Here is a 21,947-nt window from a genome sequence, read left to right on the forward strand (position 1 = left end):
CCGAATTGTATTTCCAAATGTTTATTATTTGAAATTTTAATATGTGTTATTATTTATTTTATTATTTAATATTTCAGTTTGTTTAGTGTTCAGTAAAAAGAAATGAAATGGGATTTTTAGGCATTTTATAAATTGCGCAAACATGCGCAACTTTTTCACTTTCACTGACTTTATTATTTCAAGACAACTGATTGCTTATATTTTCATTGTAAATTCAGAAGAAATAAATTTAAAAAAATCCCAAATGTAAGAAAGTATGTTGTATTTTTTTAAAAAAATGGAATATTTTAATCGAGAATAATATTTTTTACTGAAAAATCTATGAACAGAAAGAATATGAAGAATAAAATCGTGTACGTATGTATGATAAGAAATTATTTTTACTTTTTGTCCTGTGAAAAGTTTTCCAATTGATCAACAGAATAATAATAATAATAATAATAATAATGTGTGTGAATAAGATTGAAAATTTTCCAATGCTAAAAGGCTATAGCTAGGAATGGCAATTTTATATTTGCTCAACAGTGGTGGTGGTGGGGGGGGGGGGAGGGGGGAGTTTGTTCGTTATATTGCCATGATTGTGGATGGATGGATGGATGGGGAGTATTTTGCTAAGTGAGGTTGGTGAAATTTTGCAAACAAGCGCGATCGCACCCAGGCACGTAGTTAGCAGGAAAGTGGTCATTTGTTCCACGTCGTCAGTTTGAATAGCAGCTGCTCAGAAGTTACAGCTGCCGTTCGAGCTTTATACACTAGCAACTAAGTGCGTTTGTCGTCAGTTCCGCAGAAATGAAAATTTCCACTCTACGCTCAGATTCAGCATCAGCTTCTCCCATTTTCAATTAATAATGGTCACTACTGCACTCTAATGGCCGTGTTGAAAATTTCTATTTTTTTTTTATTTGCTTATTTGCTTCGTTGTGTTCAACTGTGGAATAGCAGAATTCAATAGTGCCGCCGCTTTTAATTGCTCGATTTTTAGGATAAAGAGAAACCGTTGAATGTAATTATTCCTGAAATACAGCTTATTAAACTTTTTGATGGAATCAAATCGCCAGTCAGTCCCAAACCAGCACGAGAAGAAGTAATGGAAGTGGTGATATCGTCAAACGCCTGCAGTCCCTGTTTGAGTCCTTCTTCAGTGAATCCAGTGAAAACTACTTCCACTGATGAAGAGTATGATCGACTGATGGACGCGGTAAAAAGTACCAGATTTATCAAAAGATCCCACCAAATGCCGAGCAGTTTTCAAACGCAACTTCCAAACGCTGCAGACGATGCTTCTTGTGAAAAGAATAAAAATTGTCTCGAAAAGAAAGCAATCAATTATTCTTTGTATCGCAAATGGGAAGTTGAAGAATATTCTTGGGAAAGTGATTATCAAATGGGTCCCGAGACATTTCTACTTCAACTTCGCGATCCCGAGTTTGCTTCGAGAATTCGAGATTACAGGTATATGTTTTTTTCTTCTTCTTCAAAATTTCTCTTCATAATTATTATTATTTCATGCTTTTCGTTGCTTTATGCATATTTATCATTCAAGACGACATACATTTGAAAGTCTTTCGTTTGGTGACCGTTGCTTGGGAAAATTCATGGACAGGCATGTTTCTTTCCACGAACGACGTCGTTTTTCAGATTTAATTCACAGTGACGAAGAACTGCAACAACTGGCAAACAATCTTGACAGCAAGATGGAAGCTTTCAAAACTGGAAAATTTCACGGCCTCAGAAGCATCGCGAAGCCGGCATTATCTCCGTTGCCAAATCAGACTGATCAAAGTGAGAACAGTGATCATTTATAAAATTTTAATACAATTAAAGCCTGCTATTGAAATTCACAGGCGATAAATAATATTTTACTTTTCGAACGGATATTATCTGAAAATTGTTTGCAGGGCATGCTCCAATATTCAAAGAAAGATTGAAAGATCACGTGTTGCCAATTAATGAAAGCGATGTTATTTTTGAGTGTTCTTTTTTGTCCAATCCAGCGGCTGATGTGACATGGCTCCACAATGATTCCTTATTAACCGAGGATTTGCGACACAGTATTACACTGCGGGATAATAATGTTGCTGAACTTACGATCAAAAAAGCATTCGCTTCTGATTCTGGCGTTTACAAATGCGTCATTGAAAACGATTTGGGCAAAGCTGCTACTTCTGCTCGGCTTATCATAGCAGGTCGGTACTTTGACGTAGTTATTTTTTTTTTAAATTATTTTAATCTTTTTATAAATTTTCAAATCTGTTATTATAACGTGATTTTTATTTTCATTTTTTGCTTCACTATTGATGATTGAACTTAAATATTAACTTTGCATTCTTGTTCACACATTGCTAGCGTTCGATTTTATTTTACACGAGGTAAGCGCAGTATTAATATTGAATAAAAGCATCATACTGTTGATTTGTTATATTTCATTTTATTACTGTGATATTCTTGATAGCATTCAATTACTACTTTCAAAAAACGTTTTCACTATAACTGTATTATAATTTTTAAATAGATATTCCTGAACGACCATCCAGGCCTGATGTTCAACTTGCCTCTGATACAGAAGTGTTTATCATATGGGATCCTCCTTCATTTACTGGAGGATTAGAAATATTATACTACAAAATAGAATATCGAAGGGCAGGTAAAAGTGAATTTTTTTTTCATTTTGTTAATTTCACTTGTTGCCTGAGAGTGTATTTAATTGTGCTAATTTGTTTTATAATTTTATAAATGTAATTTTTAGGTGAAAACGACTGGTCATGCCCATGGTTTACGGTTTCAGACAGTCTTGATAGTACAGCTGTAATTGTAAAAAGAATGGAACCGTTAGGCATTTATCAGTTTCGCGTCGCTGCAAAGACAGTGGTTGGTTTTGGTGAGCCGAGTTTATCCAGCAGAATTATACAAACTCATCATCGAGGTGAAGATGATTTTGGAAATTTGAAAAAAAATTTTTTTTTGCTTTGATAATTGACTTCTTTTCTCTAGGTGCGCCAAAGCTTAGCGTTGAACTTTTGAAAAGAGAATTCAATCTTAACGTTGTTTATTTACCTACAAGTGGAGATCTCGGCGACATCCCAGAAGAGCTAGACTACTTTTCAGAGAAATCATCTGCACCGAATGAAAGCTTAGTAAATGGCGAAGACGGAGTTGTCCAGCTGAACGTTGTAAAAGATTTACCGACTCGTTTTCAACTGGAAGCTGAAATATTCAGGCATTAATTTCTTTTGAAACAGTTTCATATTTCCATACTATTCTAGTAGTTATGTTCGTTTGGTTTTATTTATTAGGGGACGATTCAGTTCCATTTGCGATGCCGTAGACAAGTGGCGTGAACATTCGGCTCATTGCACAGCTAAGATCATTCCTTTGGATAATGAGCAACAGCAGAAAAAGGCACTGCAAGAATTTGAAACTTTCCGAGATTTGAAGCATGAAAATGTTCTACGGTTGATGAACGCTTATAAGAAGTAAGCTTGAATTGGGAGACTTTTTCGGCTGTGTCATAAACATAATAAGCAATTCAGTGACACCACCCTTATTCTTATCTTCGAAAAGTTGCACGAAACATTATTTCAAAGATTGTGCTTCGGCGATTATTTCACAGAAGAACAACTGGCACGAATTGTTTCTCAAATTATGTTTGCTTTACAATGGATGCATTTTAAGCGGTATTCTCAAATTTATAAATTTCAAATCAAATACTTGCAAACAATGATTTTTTCTTTGAAGAATTGTTTATTTAAATCTGCTGCCTGATCACATCATGTTTCAATCTAAAAACAACTGGACAATAAAATTAATTGATATGGGCAACGCATGTCGATTAGGTGAAAATGGTGTAGCCGTGGTTGCAAACAATCTTCCTTGGATTTACACTGGTATTTTTGTTGCGCATTGTGCGCTCGTGTGCATTCCAATCGATCAATTCATGTTTATTTTAGCTCCAGAAGTTATTTTAGAAAAGGAAGCTATTCCAGCATCGGACGTTTGGGCAGTTGGCCTGTTATCTTTTATTCTGTATTATCAGCGGCTGAATTGTTGATTTTGGAATTGAATTTCTTGCTGAAAATTTGCATTTCAGATTAAGTGGCATGCATCCGTTTGCCGCGGACTCGAGCATATCCGACGATGACATCATACAGAATGTGAAAAGTGAAAAATTGGACATCAACTGGATTTTCGGTACAGCTACACAAGAAGCCATTCGTTTCACGACGGCAGCACTGAAAAAACACCCAAAGTACGCGTCGGAGGGCATCGATTATTCAAATTAGTTCGATTTTCATAATTTGTTCATTAAGCTGTTGAATTTAACGTTGATAAAGAAGTGCATTGACGGTGAAATTTGCATACATTCTCATGCCTGTGATACAATTTCAGAAATCGAATATCTACAGAAGAAGGATTGGAGCACAAATGGCTCAGCTTGCACGATCATATGCGTCGGAGACGAGAAAATATTCGTTTCTCATCAAACAGACTGCGACTTTTTGAAAAGCAATATTACAAATGGATGACGAAAACTGTAGTCGACAGTGATATTGCTCCTTGATTTTGTTGCCAAGCATTAAATGCCCATATTGAATAGATTTCAGCATTAGATGAAATGTTTAGCATTTGTTGCTTGAAAAAAGTTTTTGTTCATACATTTTTTTGCAGGTATTATTAATCCACTGCATTGCATCATCATAACTCATATTTGTAATTGTTAATTTGGATATTTTGCATTCAATGGTGAAAGCTTTCTTTATTCGAAGCAAAAATGCACCGTTGAACTTGGAAGTTGAAAAACTCTATTATAAATGACTCTGCGCGATTGTGTTGCTATTTATGATCCCTAACAACCAAAACAACACCATTCGTTTGCAACAACACAATTTGCGCGGCAACGTCCAAAGTACTAAGACTTTTGGTTTTTTATGTTGCCGTCAAATTCAGCAAAATTAATTTAAAATTTCCATTCATTCACTCACGTGAATTACTTATGGAAAAAAACAAGTAGTTTACTTTAAATTTTTTTCAAAATGCCAATAGTCGTTATTACAGGTACGTTAGCAAATGCTTTGAAAAATAGGCCATTTTCCATGTGATATATGATAAATACAATTTTTTTAGTTATCCAAGTTTAATTGATTTATTATAATCAATTCAGTTTCCAGTAAATAAATGAGTCGTAACATGAAGTATTGTGAAAGATAATAGGTAAGTTTGTATATATAATTTATAAACTTTATATAATGAAATGGGCAAAAATGCTTTTCATTCGTATTTGCATAGTAAGTGTCTAATTTAAAATTTTTGTACATGTAAAATCAAATCAATTCCTGCAAATATTGCTTGTTCTGATTTGAAATGTGAACAAAAAAAACCGACCAAATAAATGATGGATAATTTTTGATCGAGATGTTTACCATTGGGCGTTGTTAGCAGTTTGTTTTAGCAACAATCATTATTAGCAAGAATATGAGCGTTAACAATCGGGCATTGAACAGCGTCCATCGTATTGTGATATCGATCGATTGATGCCGAAGAAAAACGCACCATGAAAATGTGATGTTGTCATGACTACTTGATAAAATTGTCCACTTGATTTGCACACCCCATGGTCAGTATTCGATCTGTTGTGGTTGGTATACGGCGCATTGTCATCGTTCACTGCCATTTTGTGAATTTCCAAACACTTTCACCTAATCACGTAAGTTGATATGCTCAAAAGAATCAGACAATCTTCTTTCTCTTGTTATTCATAATAAATAAATAGAAAAACAAGTAATTTTTATTTCATATATTATTAAGTCATATTAAAATTTATAATGCACAACTCTATTCAGAATTTTCAAAATCTGAATATTAGCCAAAGCAGTATTGTTTATTTACGCATGCATAAAATTAAAAATTCAATTATCTCAGTTGTATTACAAATTTGCTAAATGAAACCAAAAAGAAAAAACAGTCCAACTGATAGATGCTAACTATGGGATTTAATTTTAAAATAATTCAAAGCGTTTCCAAGCAACAGAAATTCCCATTTGCAATTATTTTAGAGAATGGCTGCAACTGAAAGATCTGAAGGTCAAATGCGCGACACGATGAACAAATTGCTCAGCTCATCTCAAGATCCGATGGATAAGCTTCGCTGTCAGTGTTTGATTAGAGGCTGTGCAGGCATTAAACAATTTGGAAGGTCACTAATGTATACTTTATTCAATATTCAAACGATTAGCATACCGTTGTAGACTTTTTCGAATCATGGATGACAATCGAGATCGAAAATTGAATTTTGCAGAGTTTCAAAAAGGAGTTTGCGATTTTGGAGCTGCGCTAACTAAAGACGAAATTACGGCACTGTTCAACAAGTTTGACACTAATAACAGCGGTAGCATTGACTTTGATGAATTTTTAATTGCACTACGAGTAAGTCGCATTTCATTCATTTTTGCATTCATGATACTGTTGCTGATGACGTGAGGGGCTATTTTTTTTTAGCCTCCAATGTCACAATCTCGACTGAGCATTATTTCATTAGCTTTTCAAAAATTGGACAAAAATGGAAACGGTGTAATTACTGTAGACGATTTGAAAAACGTCTACACTGTTAGCGGTAATTCGAAATACATCACCGGAGAAGCGACTGAGGAGGAAATATTTGCCGAGTTTTTGAAAACGTTCGAAATGAACGATCACGTCGACGGTATAGTAAGGACGATGACAGATGATTTATTAATTTTATTATTTTTCCCATTTCGAACATTATTTCTAGTTTGCAATTTGCCTAGGTTACCAAAGAAGAGTTTATTAATTACTACGCTGGAGTAAGCGCCAGTATTGACAGTGACGCTTATTTTGACTTGATGATGCGAAAAGCTTGGAAATTGTAATAATACAAGATGGATTTTATTTTTTAATTCATTTTAGCAAGTGCATTTTTCACTGCCAACTTGTTGTTTCGTACAATTGCCTGAAAGAGAAAAACATAAATAACAACACAACTGCTTCAAATTTTACTCGCAAGCACATAGCACACACACACACATACACACAGAGAGAGACTAACCACATATCTAACCAGTGGCTTCTTTCTAGTCGCATGTTTGATTTTGAACACAAACAACAAACTGATTAAATAATTTATCATTGTTCACATGCAAATTATTTTATCAAAACAAACAATCATCATCATCAAGTAAATAGTACTTTAAATGGAATAAAATTGCATTTTGATTTATGGAGCGTTATTGTATTTTGATTGCTATGAATAGTAATGAATAATTTTATATCAGCGCTGCCTTTTTGTGTACCAACAAACCCAAAAATCCACCAGGCAAACGAAGACGAATCAAACTAGCGAATGAAATCAACGCTTCGGCCATTGCTTTCAAATCATCTTTCGACTGAGCAATAAAAATGGAGAAAAAAATTAAATGAATCAAATGCAAATATATGAACGAATGAAAGAAGTTATTATTATCATTTACGTTTGCTCCGCTGAAACCTCTCTGGTTACTTTCACAGTGGAACAATTTGCAATCTTCGATCAGCATATTCATGTACGATAGCATCAGTTCAGGTAAAAGCAGTCGAATCTGGGACAAAATTTGCATTGCAAACAAGATAACGCAAACACAGAGAAGTGAAATTTACCTTGTCTGGTAGATCAGAGGTAGATGAGACATAGTAGTCTTTCTCGATGGCGTTCATTGGGATTAGATTAATACGTCGCAGTAGCTGAAAAAGAACAAACAACACACATCCACATTTCCTATTTCTACCAATTATAGAACTGTTCAATTACATACTTGAAACGCTTTGCTGAATTCTCGATGGAAATAAATGGTAAAATAATTGCCGATGAGTAGAATTTTTTGAAACAGTGCCACAGTGTTACGTTTAGCATTGCCGGATGTTAATCTAAATTGTAAAGCAAGCAAAAAAGACAATCGTTGAATTCAATCCTATAATTGATGATTTTGCTTGTTACCGATCGTTGATTTTGTTAGCAAGATTTAACACCGCCGTTCTCAGTCCGTCGTCGCGCTCTTGGCGCGTGACGACCGAGAAAAGCATGTTGGTCAACAGTTGCAACGCTTTGTCCATATCGTCGACCAGCTCGTAGCATTGCAACGCCAGTTGCCATTGTCCACGGGCGTGGGCTGTTTTGGCGACGTAGGCGATGGTCCGGTGTCTTTCGAGCTTGAACGAATCAATGCAGCCCAGCTTATGCAAGCCAGTTTCGTCGATCCAGCCGAGCAAATAGTTCCTGTCAGCCTGTTGGCGTAGCAGCTTTTCGAAACAGACCGCGAACATGCTGTTCTGGTTGTGGTCGTGGAACCGGCGCAGCAAGTAGAAATACTTCAGCGCTACTGATGGGGATTGATTTTCAAACTGCGACGTGTACGAGACCACCAGACGGACCAAATTCAAACGACACAACGGGCTGCGTCCGCGGCTCACATCCAACAGCGGACCCTGGATGTCGTCGTGTTCGTCGTCGCAGGCCAGCAGACCGTCGGCGTACAAAGCCAACGCCACGTGCACCGCACAGCTGCGCAACAGTTCACCCTGGCGGCACATGAACTCGATCGCCGCCTCCAACTGACCGCTGAACCAAAGCGCGGTCCAGTAGACCAGCGGCGACCGGTGGCGCAGAAAATACTTCTCACCATGTTCAAACAGGACCACCTCCTGGAGCGCTTCCAACGGCAACAAGTTGACACGGTATTTGGATTTGGGATGCTTCATCATCGACAGCCGCCGTTCAGTGAGCACCGTCTGACGCAGCTTGATCCAAAGCCAGTCTTCGATACGGTCGAACACGGGCACACTTTCCATCCAGTCGTTCAACGTGAGCCAACAGTACACCGCCCGCTTGTACGGATCGCCGGTCGTGTTGGCCGCCTTTTCGTACTCCAACAGCAGGTCGTCGTCGTCGTTGAAATCCATCGGCTCTGACGTTACCGAATCCAGCCGATGAAAAGCCCGGACCAAGGCGTACAAAGCTGGCCCGGCTTCTTCGGCCACTGCCTTCGCCGCCTGCACGTGACCAGCCCTGAGACAATAGTATATAATAGCCCAGACCGGCTGCTGGTTGACCAACACGTCCTCGTAGCCCGGATACGGGGTCGGCATGAGCACGTTCAAAAACGCGGTGACCAGACCCGGCGCGCCGGGCACGGCGCCCATCTGCGCCTGGTGCAGACGTTCCTTCACCACGCCCCGCATGAATTCCACAAACTGCTTTTGCAAATAGTCCAACACGAGACGGCCGAAATTCAGCTTATACTCTGACGACGACCTGTCGACGAAACCGTTCTCGCCTCTCTTGCAAGCGGATAACATCAAGTCGGCCAGCAGCTGTACATTTTCCCACATCGTCACCGCGTACTGGTTGTCCAACTGCTTGACCGCTTCGAGGCACCTGCTTCTGAATCGCAACCCCAACTCGCCGTGCAACAGCGTGTCCACATAGTCGACGACCACTTTCCTGAAACCAGTCTGCGTCTCACTGATCGCCGTCCAACAATGACCACTGGGTCTGGGTCCGTCGGTCGACTGAACCGTCGGCTTGGTCTCGGTGCCCGGCACTAGCACGTAATAATGCTCTTTCTTCATCTTCGTCCAAGCGTTGCGCTTTTTCAATGCATGCTGACCGCTCCAATTTTCGGTAACTTCGTCGCAGGACGCCTGGACAGCTTGCATGACAATACTTCCACGCGACTCGTCCACACTCTTCTGAAATGGATCGATCAGCTGACGAGCCCGCCTGGCCAAATGCTTGGAATGGGCATCGTCGCCCAACAAGCCGACCTTGCTGTCGACCGTAATGGACAGTTCAACAGTCGACGCATTATCCTGCTCGTCTGTGGTCGACGCGGCCGTGGTCCGACGCCACAGCTTCTCGCCGAGTTCGGTCGCCTGACGTATCGTGTCCAACGACACGCTGCCCGATTTCGGTGAGCCGCAGTTCACCGATGAGCTCAACTGGTCAGCTCGACTCAACAATTCCAACAATTCCATTCGCTTCAGTTCACTAAAAAGGTAATTTAATTAAATACTAATAATGGAAACCAATCCATTTATTATATAAAAATCAAAAAGAAACACTTTTCTTTCAATAATTAATAGTATAACATCATAAGATAGAACAACGAAGAACAAACTTTATCAATACACAAGCAGTAGCAACACAAATGCTACCACCTAAACCTAAAAATTTTATCAATAAAGTTTAGATTTTGAAAAAAACACAAAATTTCCCTTGGTATGTCATCCACAAATAAATTACATTCAAACAGTACATCATGGGATAAAATTATTCAAAATTTCAGCATTCTTCTGTTTGCAATGTGAACATCAGCAAAAAACCGGTGCTTGATGCACTTATTACAATTATTCAAAATTGTAAGAAAAAAAACCAGCTTCAGTAACAGGCTTGAAAAAGTCGAGTCGAGAGGCTTGAAATAAAAAAATAATTCAGAAATTGGTGGCGTCATTAGAAAGCAATAAGAACAACAACATGGAATATTGTGTCAAATTTGAAAAAAAGATAGCTAAAATTCTAGGCAGCTTAAATTATCCTGAAACTTTTTCAAGGCAAAACAACAAATGGGATTAAGAATAACAATATTGAACTAAATTTCCAGTTAGTACAAAATAATGACAATCAAGTTTTAATTATCTATACTGTAACAATATTTTGTGATTATTGGTTATTATGTAAATATTTTGTTTAAATGCCAAAATATAAAATTTTATTTGTTTTATATTATATTTTACATGAATTTTATTTAATCTGACAGTGTTTTTGTTAAATAGAACTATCGTCGAAGTATCATCCCATGAGAAATTAGTGATGATGTAATTGTCATCAGCAAGCGTAATTTAACAAGGTAGATAAGTAACAAATAAAATTTAAAACTAAAATAAAAATGTATTAAATTAAAAAATTTTAATTTTATAATCATCTGAACAAAATCATATATAATACACACATTTGAATTATGAAATAACAATAATAATTTCTTATTATCATAATTTTAACGAAAAACAAATGATAATCAGTTTAAGTTTTCTTCATATTCATTCTGTGGTGCGTTTAAATACATCTTTTTGAATGTATTTATTAAATAATCGTGATTGGGTATTTCACTTTGCAACAAGTCGTTCAAATAATTATACACTTCAAGAAACTCTTCCAGATAATTTTTCTTGTAGCTTTTCCTATTTCTTTTTCCATAGCTTAAACGTTTAAATTCTCTTTCAATGTCACCTCTACTTTTCAATTTATTGTTGTACATGCTTATTAACATGAATAAGCATGCCATTGCATCTTCTTTATATCCAGTTCTTACAAGAAGCGCTTCTTTCAGGCAAAATTTCCTAGCTATACCAAAGTCTAACAGGTAAACATTATTAAAACTTCCATCTCTGCCGACAGCAAAGTTCTCTTGCTTGATATCACCATGCACATACTGTTCTTCATGTAGTTCTTTAATTGCTTCAAAGCAATGAATTGCGATCTTACAGACGTCGGCGTACTTGAACGCATTATTTGGGATTTCATTTTGAATTTGCAGAAGGTTTTTGCCAGCTAAAGTCATTATCATATAATTCATATCATTTTCCTTTCCACTCGTTATCAGTTTGCAAATGTGATCTTTATGCTCTACTTTTTTCAAAATTTCAATTTCAGTTTTCAACGCTTGGAAAGAATCGATAAGCTCAACCTAAACATACAAAAAAGTTAATGGAGTAAAAAGAAAGTGGTCCATTTATGATGTCTTATAAAATTATATATTTTAATATCATAAAAATCAATAATAAAAGAAAATTAATAACCATTATCAACAAGTTACAAATTAGTACAAAAAATATCTTAGTTAAATAAAATTATCCAAGAAACTTCTATCCAAATTATCTGTTTTGATAACTTTCATGTTTTATAAATAAGAATGATGTGGAGTTTAAAAAAATTAGTGCACCTTTGCAGCGTAATGTTCTTCATTTTCTGATTGCATGTCTATTACATCGTAGACGCTACCGAACAAACCATTGCCGAGAAATCTGGCAACTTTCCAGCGGTTGGCAATAACGTAATCGACGGGAAGATTCGGAAGATCAAAAATTTTTATGCTCCCTAGAATCGACATCTAAAAAGAATTCAAATAAATAAATATTAAAGTAAATGACTAGTAGTAAATGGATAGTAAAACAAAATGAAGCAAATATATGAACAAAAAACAGCACAGTAGCATACCTCGCAAGCTACGACCAAGAACGCACATACAAATGCACAGCAATCCGGATCAGCAGCTTTTGCAGTGCTTAACTTTAAACTTTGCTTAACTTTAAAAATCATTTTAAAATTTGATAACCCTGGAGCTTATTTTAAATTAATTAAACTAAAATTTATTAAATTCCAACCGTATCAGATTAAAATACTTCCATTGTAATACATTACTTTAAAAATTAATTTCTGGTCTTCTCTGTTTGAACTGTTCATATTTTGTGATGCTGCCTATTCTTTAATGCTTCGAAATGATTAATGATAATCTCCAGTAAACTGCACAATGTTGTTATTCTGGAGTAAAGTTAGAGTTAAGTTTCTTGATTTTTGGCTTTGTCGATGAGCCCCATTTTACACCGTCCTCATCACAGTTACAAGTTGTATAAGGGAAACACTATCGTTAAAAATTGTAATCTCATTTTCCCCTGATTTCCCGTGCTGCACAAATAAATTAAATATATTTAATTCACTAAATATGTAAGTAATAATACATTAATGAAATGAATTAACTTTTAAAATTTGTTTAAATTTAACAGCTCTAAAATAATTTTAAGTTGTTGTTGAGAATATGAAGACCTCAATAGAATTGCGATATGCTGGCAAATTATTTCATATAGAACTATTATTAACTTATTTAAAAATTATAAATCATGACGACTTTTTATTTTTTTATAGCATTTTTTGGCAAATGAAGTAAATTCGATGCGCAAAATCTATGAACACATAATGTATAGAGTAACCTGAAAATCTTTAATTGATGTAATATATGCAGAATTTACTTTTTGTGTTTGCAACAATTTTGACTAAGTTTGCCCAAAATATAATTTTAATTTTAAATACAATATGTATTTTAAGCAAATTATAAAATAAACTTTATGCTATATGCGATCTTTTATGCTGTTCAACTTGTTCAAATTTGAAGGCAATAGTTGAATATTATTGATTTTTTATTTACGCTTATATTTCAGTGTGCAGAGAATGTTTTCTTCAAACAGGCGGTGTATTGATTGGAAAGATGATGATGAAGCAAAACTGGTGCCACTTGCTAAACAGAAGTTTCAGATGTTTACTAAAGCAAAAAGATGTCTGCGAGTTTTGCCAAATGGTTGCACTGCTAGGTGAAAAGCGGTCCTGAAGTGCTCGCGTTGGCCCTAATCTCATTTGGTTTGTTAGCCTTTGTCATGGCCATAATATATATTTGTTTTAATTAAACAGCGAATGGTTAATTATTATGTGCACAAAGCTTCTGGACTTGCCTGACAATTGTTTGCTGCACATTTTGGAAAATTTGACTATTATGCAATGCACTTATTGCAAATTAATTTGCAAGCGTTTTGTGATTCTTTGCGAGTACTCAATTCGATGTCGGAATCAATTGTATTTTCCCGATTTTTCAAAGAATGGTGATGATTGCGTCGATGCAAATGAAATAACAAATCGGCTTCTCCAAATACTTGCCCTGTACGGATATAGGTTCAAGTAAGTAATTTTTTTCTTTTCCAGAAACATAAGAACGTTAAAGATTTTAAATGACAATATGCTAGAAGGTTTATAATCAATATTTTTTGTTTATTATCTGCAGTAGCCAATCATAAGTTTGAACTAATAAATATTTTTGTTAAATGCTAATTCCTATAAGCAGCTTGTAATGCAGTCTTCTTGAGATTTATTTTAAAATAGAATTCCCCATTATTGGTTATATTACGATTCAGGAATCTAACAGAAGGAGTTTACAAAAGTAATAAATTATTTAATCAAATTTGAAGTAGTAAATAATTTGCGTTTAGAATTGCAAAAATGGGCGCCATAATATAAAGCTTTGCATTTATAATTTTTATTCAGGGACATTTTTGTGGGATTCACATTTTTCCAACTAAAAAAAGAATTAATCGATGCTATAGCAGTGCACTGCACTTCTTTGAATAAGTTGGATGTATCTTTCGCAAGAGCGGAGACGAACTTGGTATCTATACTCAGAGAAGCAAAATCAACATTGAACGCTTTAAATATAGAAGAAGTAAATTGGATTCAAAAGGAAGATTATTATTCCACATTGAAAGAGCTTTCAGCATTACCTAAACTGAAAGAATTGAATGCAAGACGATTTTAGTAAGATATTTTACAAACAGCGTATAAAAATGCTTGTTTATTTAAAATTCTTTAATTGTAGTAGCTATTATCCAATACTTCCAAATGATACTTCATTTTACCTGAACAACAGTGTAATTAATTTGAATTTGTCTGGAAATCGATGGCTTTCAAAACAGCAGCTTCATTTTGTTTTGTCAAATTTGACGCAGCTAAAAACGCTAAAGCTATCTTGTCTTTCCAATGTCGTGGATTCGGACATTATCAAGCTCATTTCAACAATGAAAAAACTGGAAATTTTGGAATTGAATAATATATCCCGTTTAGATTTATCCCTTTCTGAACTCTGCCACCTGAACGGTTCATTGAAAAAGTTGTACCTAAGAGATAATTCTGCACTTAATGATATCACCTTTTTCATGCTGTTGGAAAAATGCTATTCTATGGAAATTATGGACGTGCGATTTTGCTTATTGTCGAGCAAAGCATTAAATTTTGCCAGAAAACAACACAAGGTGAAAATTATATTTGAATGCTAAAGTGGCTTTATGGCGATAATCGGAAATTATTCGTATCGATTGCAAATGTTGTCTTTGTAAAAATGTTGCATTATTAATTTTAGAAATTACTGCCATTAGTGCTTACTATGTGAAGAACATTTTATAAAATAAAATGTTTGTAAATTTGTTAAATGCTTTTCCGTAAAAGAAGCGAGCAGCAAATGTTGTAAATTGTAAAATATGTTGCTACTTATGGCAGACTTGAAAAATATTTTCTACATAGTTTTTGTTATAAAATTTATGGACTTTATGCTGCAACGCTTTTATGCAGTTGAAAAGCGCTGTTAATGTAAAAATACTTAAAATTTAATAATTATTGAAATATTAATTTCAATAAATTGAAGAAACTGAAAGATAGACAAGCAACAAAAGTGATATTTTGAAAGCAGTATTTCAATTTATAAAATATATTTGTTATCTTAATGGATTTGATTTCAACTGCTTTTCTCACTTGTTGACTTGAAAATAACTAATAATATCAAATATAATGCTTTTCACCGTAAATCAGTGTTCAAAATATATTAATTTATTTGAAAATTTTGTGAAGTGCAATTATAATGCATAGATGTTTTTTAAATATTTTTTGCATCTTAGCAAATAAATTGCTTGTTAATTTCAAATGATTAATCATGATATTGCAATTTAATAAATGTGTTTGAATTTTTTTATCTGACCTAACATATGCACAGCAGATGTTTTGATATGGTTTGGCGTAAACAAAAAACAAAGATGCAAATATGTATATATATGTATATGTATATGTATATGTGTATGCGTATATACGTTTTAAAATAAAGTTTAGAATTGTACGGATTTGAAAAGTTGAGCTTTGTTTGATGTGTAAGTTTGCAATTGGGTAGCATGCAGTAAAAATATGCTACTCTTTGTCGGCGTCATCGTCACAAATTTCACTGATTCAAGGGACGAAAGTAGAAGCTGGAAGTTGTAAGGAATGAAACTCAAATTTAACTACGTAGCAGTTCTGCTGCTTGGATACGCTTTTTGACGACAGCGGAACACGCTGGAAACGAAAAATCACAACTGGCTAGCCGTTGTGATGATGGGTTAGCTTGAAGAATTTGAATTCCAGTTGCCTCAGTCCGGCCGCATGTTTAAGAAGCAGACGCGGCTGCAATTTCAAATAATGCATTAGCATTAGCATAACAGCTGGCCAGTGACGACACAGCTTTGACGAGTAGTTTGTAGTAGTTGCCTACGTCTGCCCAGCTGCTTGTGAATGAATTTTCCAAGCCGTGCACTCTTGTTGGCCCGCTTGTCCGCATCTCAGCAATATTATTCGCTTCTACTCCCAAGTGCAAGCACCGCTCACACGCGACCGACCCTCTTCTGCTTTTTCTCTTTCAACTAACTATAACGCCGAAACTTCTTCTTCTTACGAAAATCTTTTTCCAACCAATGCAATACAGCTTAAATTGACTTTCAGTTGGTGCTAATATTGCTTCTTGTTTGGCTTGGTTCTTCGAATCCAGATATTTTTGCACCGTTGTCAAAAAATTTCCACATCATGACAACTACCGGCTATACGAGCAAATATAGCTCATACAAGAAGTATATCACCTCCAGCGAAGTGTCATTTGCATCTAATCAACGACGATCCAGCTATAAAAGTGAAATAGCTGATGAATATATCAGCTCACGTGGCAATAGTTCCAGGCAAAAAGAAATAATAACTGTAAGTATTCTGCAATTTACTTTCTGATTGCATATTTTACAAGTTAAAACTGACATGTCAAATATACAACAAATTATGATCGTTATGTAAATTTTTTTTTACTTTACATATAAAATTGACTTTCATTATTAATATTTCTTATAACTTGTGTATAGAAAAGTATACAAATATTCGACGATTGTCATAAAATTGAACTTGAATTTTATTGATACGACCTATTGATTTTATATTCACTGATTATTTATCTTTCAAACTTTGTTGGACAATTAAATATCTATAAAATTTATGTGTGAAATGAATATATTTTACTCATTTGAACGTGTTGGAAAACAAAAGTTAACCACGTGATAACATTTTCATTCAGATAATTAATATTCGCCACTTCTTCAGAGTGCGTGTTGTTGTATTCGGCGAAAATGTCAAATTCAACGTTATTTGCATAAAGTAAAAATATGATTACGTGCAGTTGAAAACAATACTAACATCTGTTTTCAATTTTGTTCTTCAATTATCAGATTTGTATATGCCAAAATGGAATTATCATTGGCATAATAAAAGCAGAATTTAGAATTGCATAATTTTGAAAAAAATGTTTCTAGAATTTGTTTGAAGCAAATAAGTGTTAAATCAGTTAAATACTATGAAGTAAAGAGCGCATTTTTTTCACTTGATCTTATATAGCTTGAATGAAAGTAAAAATAGACAACTGACGTCAAACGTGAATACTTCTAGTATGAAATCACAAAGATGTCAGTATTTCAGTAATTTTAAGAACGTTAATTTGAAGCAAGCATTTTAAATAACAATATATTTTTACTTTAATTTTTTTACTTGATTTTTAATTGAGGTCAAATAAAAAATTTATTTACTGGAATGTTTTTAATTTGTTTAATTAATTTGTTTTCAACTTGAATAATGTGATGAATTTCAAATTAATCATTCATGTTGTTTATTGTCATTTGCAAGTCTGTTATTTTTGTTTTGACATAAACGAATATAAATAACTATTAAAAATTTTTCTTTGCTGATTCATAATTTTTCATTTAAACTTATTTTCAGGGTAGCGATACGCACAGTTTGCCGGTGTACATTGTAACTCAGGATTTCAATCCGGATGTTTCGAACACGGATGCATTGCCACTCGAAGAGGGTCAGATTGTTGAAGTGTTGGACAGCAAAAATGCCTCATCATGGCTGGTTCGAACGAAGGTTAAAGCATTTTTTAAAATTGATTTCTTCATTCAGCTTTTTTTTTGACAAACATGATCCTTTCGAAGATCTCTTCATCTCATCGTTTGACAATCACAGTGTTTAATGTTTAAATGCAGCTCGAATAAACAGAAATAACTTATGCATGAAATGCAGTTGAAATCTGCAATTTTAAATTATAATAATGCTTGTCAAATTGTAATTCAAGGCTCGTCCACCGAAAATTGGCTGGGCGCCAGGAACACTTTTCGAAACTCCGACTGAATATTATCGGCACCGACGCGAATCTAGAGAGCTCACTCCGACCGATGTACCCATGACAAAAAAGGAAGAAGCTCTTTTGAAGCGAAAGTAAATTTACACTATTCAATTTAGTTTAAATGCAATTTCATTTTATATTTATGCAATAAAAAAGCAAAAATATAATAATACAGGCATGATCATTCGTTAAGTTCATGTTTTCGTTTAAGCCAAATTTGGGTATTAAACTTTTCAAATTATTAGTTGACTTATTTCATATTAAACTGTTGGTTAGTCATTTTTCATACTTTTTTCTAAAATGCGGACTATACAATGTATAACAAGTTAATGTTGACTGTAAATATTTTTGTACCTTATTCATGCTTACTGTAATTGAAAAGTCAATTTTGTTTTTGCATTTTCAGCGCTGTATTCCAGCAGCTGATGAAATCAGAAGAAGTATACGTTTCAGAGCTGCACCATCTTCTCGAAACATACTTACACTTTCTTGACGACCAGTCGCCGCCGTTAGCTGTTCGGCAGCTAAAAGAACAGCTGTCATTAAATTTGCGCGAAATTTATAACTTTCACGCCAAGTATTTTTCTCGAAAACGTTTCTATAAACTGAATTTCATATTTCACATTTTCACCATTCAGTGTGTTGTTGAAAGGATTCCAGTACTATAGCGATGATCCTGGAATTGTCGGCCAAACGTTTATGCGACTTGAAAGAGATTTTGATCATCATATCAAATACTGCCACGATGAACCTGATACGGAAAAGCTTATTGAAGAACCAGTTGTTAAGCAGTATTTTGAGGTAATTCTTTTTTTTACTACATGTCTGTAACTGTACTTACACAGGATACTTTGCTGTGTAATAATTTATTGAATTCAAATATTTTATATACTACTTAAACTGCACTGAATTTGAATAAAATGTTGTTTACAGAAGTTGATATAAAACCTGAATTTTTACTGTACTCTAGTGTAATTATAATTTTGTTTTAATACATTCAAAAGCTTAAATAATAATTCTTCTTTAAAATAATTAATTAATTAATAAAAACCAAAGTTAAAATTAAACATTTTATCATCCGCATGTTATACTGATAGCAACACTTGCGTGAGTGTAAAAATTGCCAGTTATCGAAAAACATGTAGTTGATGGAAAAGTTAAAAAAACCTCATTTAAGAGTATTCGCGATCGCATCGAAACTGCAGAAAAGACTTTGTTGGATTATTTGCAGCTTCCAATCAAACGAATTCAAGAATATCAGCAATTTCTGAAAGTAAGCACGTATTCTAATTTTCATTGGCCGCTATATTTGATTTTTCAATAGGAAATGATTCGGTACAGCTTGAAAGCAGATTTGCCTGTTGATAGTTTGCAGAAAGCTTTAGAGCTGATGTTGTGGATTCCGAAACGAGCTGTTGATTTGAACTTTATCCAGAGCATAAGCGACCTTCCTACTGATGCTTCAAGACTTGGTCGTCTGTTGAGACACGTACGTGATGACGCTTGCACGGAGGAACAAACGTTAGCATGAACATGGTATTTTTTTTTGTAGGACCAATTTCGAGTATGGGAAAAAACCAAAGAAGGAGAAGGAACTTTGCAGTATGTTTTTCTTTTTAAATCCAAACTTGTGTTCACAAGCAAGCAAGAAAGTGAAGATGCGGATGAAATACCAGAATTTAAGTTCAACTATTCTGTGAGGGTAAGAATGATTTTTATTTTACTGTTTTCAAATTAGCAACATAATCTTAACGTTCAATATAAAAATGAACTAATTAAGTGAAACATTTTTTCTACATTTTTTTTATATTATGAGAGCCCTTTATTGCGTTAATTCTGAATGTTAACAAACTTGCCATTTGTTTCTTTTTTTAAAATTTTATTTCTGATCATATCTTATGTTTTTTTCATGTATTTATTTGCTTTAATTGTGAAACAAATGAGATCAACCTTTTTGTGCACAAATAAATTATTCTTATCACAAACATTTTGAATCTCTGTCCAGTATTACTCTTCAGGTGATTCGGTTTATCATAGTTAGAAATTATGCAAATTGGCTAGTGTTTGAAATGCGATTTCGCGAATGCAAATTTTAGATTGATAAATATGAATTGAAAGATGATCCACAAGATAGTAGCATTATTCAGTTATGTCCTTTGGATCCGGCATTGCCGGTTTATTATTTGCAAGCAACGGAAACCAGCGATACTGAAGTTGTAAAACAAGCGTGGGTGAAAGATTTAAATGAAACTAAAGAAGCTCTAGGTATGCATACGCAGTATTGCTTGAATGGTTGTAGGAAAATTGGGTTGTTTTAGTTTCGTTGGCAGAAGAAGAAACTGAAACAATGACAGAATTTGCTGACTTTTCAGATATTAAAAGTGAATTTTCAGAATATTCGAGCGTTTCTCGAAAAAGTTCATTATATGGAGGTATTTTGTGTTTTATTATAACTCATTCATGATGATCATGATTTGCTTCAGATGGTGTTGACGACGGTCCTCCTAGAAAGAAACATAAAACTCCACCAAGTATCTCAAGGTCCACATCAGTCCAAAGTTTGTGCAGCATGAATTTAGAAAGTGGTAATTAATTTTAAAAATATAATGCATATAACTTATAGCTACACTGAAATTCAACGTGAATTTTAACGTTTTATTCAATATATTAATTTATCTGTAGTCACTCAAACTGGTTCTATTGAAATGCATGGATCTAATATGACACGAACGCAGTATGGTTATAGAACATTACATGCTACTACTGCTAAGATGTCACTTAAAGTATCTGGATATCCCCTTCCAGTAATTACATGGTTTGTAATGGTCTGAACTTCATAGTTATGCATTTGTAAACATTATATTATATATCAGGTTTAAAGACGGTGTGCCTTTGCAAGAAGATGAGAGACATAAATTTTATTCTGATGAAGATGGATTTTTTGCCATGACGATTGAACCTGTCTTAATGGAAGACACTGGTCGTTATACTTGCGTTGCCACTAATGAATATGGACAAGCCACAACATCTGCTTTCTTTAGAGTTGTGACAGGTATACGTTTGATTGATATTTGATTTGATTAGATTATGAGCAGCGCTGATGAACATTTGCTTCAGCTGAGCGTGAACCTGAAAAACCGCGCTTTGTGACCGTTTTGCAAGACCTACAAATACACGAAGGCGAAACAGCTAAATTTTCTTGTGAAGTAGAAGGTTGGCCCGAACCTGAAATCCAGTTCTACTTAGATGACCAAGCTATACATCCGTCCAGAGAGTATATAATGGATTATGATGGCCATTTAGTACACTTGAACATTCGTGATGTCCAACCAGATGATGCAGGAGTCATCTCACTTAAAATATTAAACGCAAGTGGTTCTGATGAATGCAAAGCTACATTGACTGTCATCGAACAACCAGACAAGCGAAAGGTTCCACCTGAATTTCAGCAAGTACTTCATGATGTTGTTGTGAAAGAGGACGACGAAGTGAAGTTTAAAGTTGTCTGCAGCGGTGATCCAACTCCTGAAGTGGTATGGTATGTTAATGGGACTCCGCTGACAAATTCTGATAAAGTGAACATCATTGCCGAGGATGGAATTTATATTTTAAAGATAAGTAACATTACTCAGCACTTTGATGGTGAACTGCTGTGTAGAGCAATAAACAGGTAATTTTTAACTGCTTTTATTTATATTAATACTGTGTTTAATTTGTAAATAAGAAATTTTCTAATTATAAGCTTCATTTCATAAAAGGGAAATGGAAGAAACGTTTTAGAATTAATTGAAAAATAACTTCTTTCAGACTTTTTGCAGCAAAATATTTGCCCAACGTTATAGCTCACAT

General features: G+C 34.6%; 5 protein-coding genes across 5 annotated transcripts in view; 4 read left to right on the top strand and 1 right to left on the bottom strand.

Moving 5' to 3' along the window:
• Positions 1–1,087: 1,087 nt before the first annotated feature.
• Tsp_09720 (putative immunoglobulin I-set domain protein) lies at positions 1,088–3,477 on the top strand. Its single transcript, XM_003374350.1, has 8 exons — positions 1,088–1,452; positions 1,544–1,782; positions 1,899–2,186; positions 2,513–2,644; positions 2,747–2,887; positions 2,992–3,189; positions 3,264–3,270; positions 3,294–3,477. The coding sequence occupies exons 1-8, from the start codon at positions 1,088–1,090 to the stop codon at positions 3,475–3,477; spliced, it is 1,554 nt and encodes a 517-aa protein (XP_003374398.1).
• A 334-nt stretch (positions 3,478–3,811) lies between these two features.
• On the top strand, positions 3,812–4,558 carry Tsp_09719 (hypothetical protein). Its single transcript, XM_003374351.1, has 3 exons — positions 3,812–4,023; positions 4,088–4,246; positions 4,387–4,558. Exons 1-3 carry the CDS (start codon positions 3,812–3,814, stop codon positions 4,556–4,558), a joined length of 543 nt encoding a protein of 180 aa, XP_003374399.1.
• A 1,050-nt stretch (positions 4,559–5,608) lies between these two features.
• On the top strand, positions 5,609–6,884 carry Tsp_09718 (crustacean calcium-binding protein 23). Its single transcript, XM_003374352.1, has 5 exons — positions 5,609–5,701; positions 6,051–6,190; positions 6,243–6,420; positions 6,493–6,702; positions 6,783–6,884. Exons 1-5 carry the CDS (start codon positions 5,609–5,611, stop codon positions 6,882–6,884), a joined length of 723 nt encoding a protein of 240 aa, XP_003374400.1.
• Positions 6,885–7,277: 393 nt separating this feature from the next.
• On the bottom strand, positions 7,278–12,460 carry Tsp_09717 (nucleoporin interacting component superfamily). Its single transcript, XM_003374353.1, has 11 exons — positions 12,445–12,460; positions 12,260–12,348; positions 11,985–12,152; positions 11,249–11,729; positions 10,419–10,457; positions 10,164–10,209; positions 7,985–10,033; positions 7,803–7,914; positions 7,648–7,731; positions 7,482–7,589; positions 7,278–7,397 (listed from the first exon to the last, which is right to left on the bottom strand). Exons 1-11 carry the CDS (start codon positions 12,458–12,460, stop codon positions 7,278–7,280), a joined length of 3,312 nt encoding a protein of 1,103 aa, XP_003374401.1.
• An 807-nt stretch (positions 12,461–13,267) lies between these two features.
• Positions 13,268–21,947, top strand: part of Tsp_09716 (putative immunoglobulin I-set domain protein) — a 30,546-nt gene continuing 21,866 nt past the window's right edge. Inside the window, exons 1-18 of the mRNA XM_003374354.1 lie at positions 13,268–13,407; positions 13,505–13,768; positions 14,132–14,398; positions 14,460–14,892; positions 16,382–16,630; positions 17,690–17,839; positions 18,048–18,190; positions 18,505–18,675; positions 18,737–18,899; positions 19,276–19,371; positions 19,423–19,587; positions 19,651–19,800; positions 20,195–20,363; positions 20,492–20,530; positions 20,582–20,656; positions 20,781–20,913; positions 20,972–21,150; positions 21,216–21,768. Coding sequence (XP_003374402.1) covers positions 13,268–13,407; positions 13,505–13,768; positions 14,132–14,398; positions 14,460–14,892; positions 16,382–16,630; positions 17,690–17,839; positions 18,048–18,190; positions 18,505–18,675; positions 18,737–18,899; positions 19,276–19,371; positions 19,423–19,587; positions 19,651–19,800; positions 20,195–20,363; positions 20,492–20,530; positions 20,582–20,656; positions 20,781–20,913; positions 20,972–21,150; positions 21,216–21,768 — 3,539 coding nt within the window. The remainder of the gene's footprint in view (positions 13,408–13,504; positions 13,769–14,131; positions 14,399–14,459; positions 14,893–16,381; positions 16,631–17,689; positions 17,840–18,047; positions 18,191–18,504; positions 18,676–18,736; positions 18,900–19,275; positions 19,372–19,422; positions 19,588–19,650; positions 19,801–20,194; positions 20,364–20,491; positions 20,531–20,581; positions 20,657–20,780; positions 20,914–20,971; positions 21,151–21,215; positions 21,769–21,947) is intronic.

This window comes from Trichinella spiralis (genome assembly GCF_000181795.1).
Source record: "Trichinella spiralis strain ISS 195 chromosome Unknown Scfld6, whole genome shotgun sequence".
Classification (NCBI taxonomy): domain Eukaryota; kingdom Metazoa; phylum Nematoda; class Enoplea; order Trichinellida; family Trichinellidae; genus Trichinella; species Trichinella spiralis.

Excerpts from the sequence above, each read along its gene's own strand:
- Tsp_09720 (XM_003374350.1), top strand. The coding sequence starts at position 1,088 with ATGGAAGTGGTGATATCGTCAAACGCCTGCAGTCCCTGTTTGAGTCCT. Across the intron at positions 1,453-1,543 it reads TCGAGAATTCGAGATTACAG|ACGACATACATTTGAAAGTC; the intron begins GTATATGTTTTT and ends TTATCATTCAAG. Across the intron at positions 2,187-2,512 it reads TGCTCGGCTTATCATAGCAG|ATATTCCTGAACGACCATCC; the intron begins GTCGGTACTTTG and ends ATTTTTAAATAG.
- Tsp_09719 (XM_003374351.1), top strand. The coding sequence starts at position 3,812 with ATGGGCAACGCATGTCGATTAGGTGAAAATGGTGTAGCCGTGGTTGCA. Across the intron at positions 4,024-4,087 it reads GGCCTGTTATCTTTTATTCT|ATTAAGTGGCATGCATCCGT; the intron begins GTATTATCAGCG and ends TTTGCATTTCAG. Across the intron at positions 4,247-4,386 it reads GCACTGAAAAAACACCCAAA|AAATCGAATATCTACAGAAG; the intron begins GTACGCGTCGGA and ends ATACAATTTCAG.
- Tsp_09718 (XM_003374352.1), top strand. The coding sequence starts at position 5,609 with ATGGTCAGTATTCGATCTGTTGTGGTTGGTATACGGCGCATTGTCATC. Across the intron at positions 6,191-6,242 it reads GGCATTAAACAATTTGGAAG|ACTTTTTCGAATCATGGATG; the intron begins GTCACTAATGTA and ends ATACCGTTGTAG. Across the intron at positions 6,703-6,782 it reads ACGATCACGTCGACGGTATA|GTTACCAAAGAAGAGTTTAT; the intron begins GTAAGGACGATG and ends CAATTTGCCTAG.
- Tsp_09717 (XM_003374353.1), bottom strand. Across the intron at positions 11,730-11,984 it reads AAGAACATTACGCTGCAAAG|GTTGAGCTTATCGATTCTTT; the intron begins GTGCACTAATTT and ends TTGTATGTTTAG. Across the intron at positions 10,458-11,248 it reads CATTGAAAGAGAATTTAAAC|CCTCTCGACTCGACTTTTTC; the intron begins GTTTAAGCTATG and ends TTTTATTTCAAG.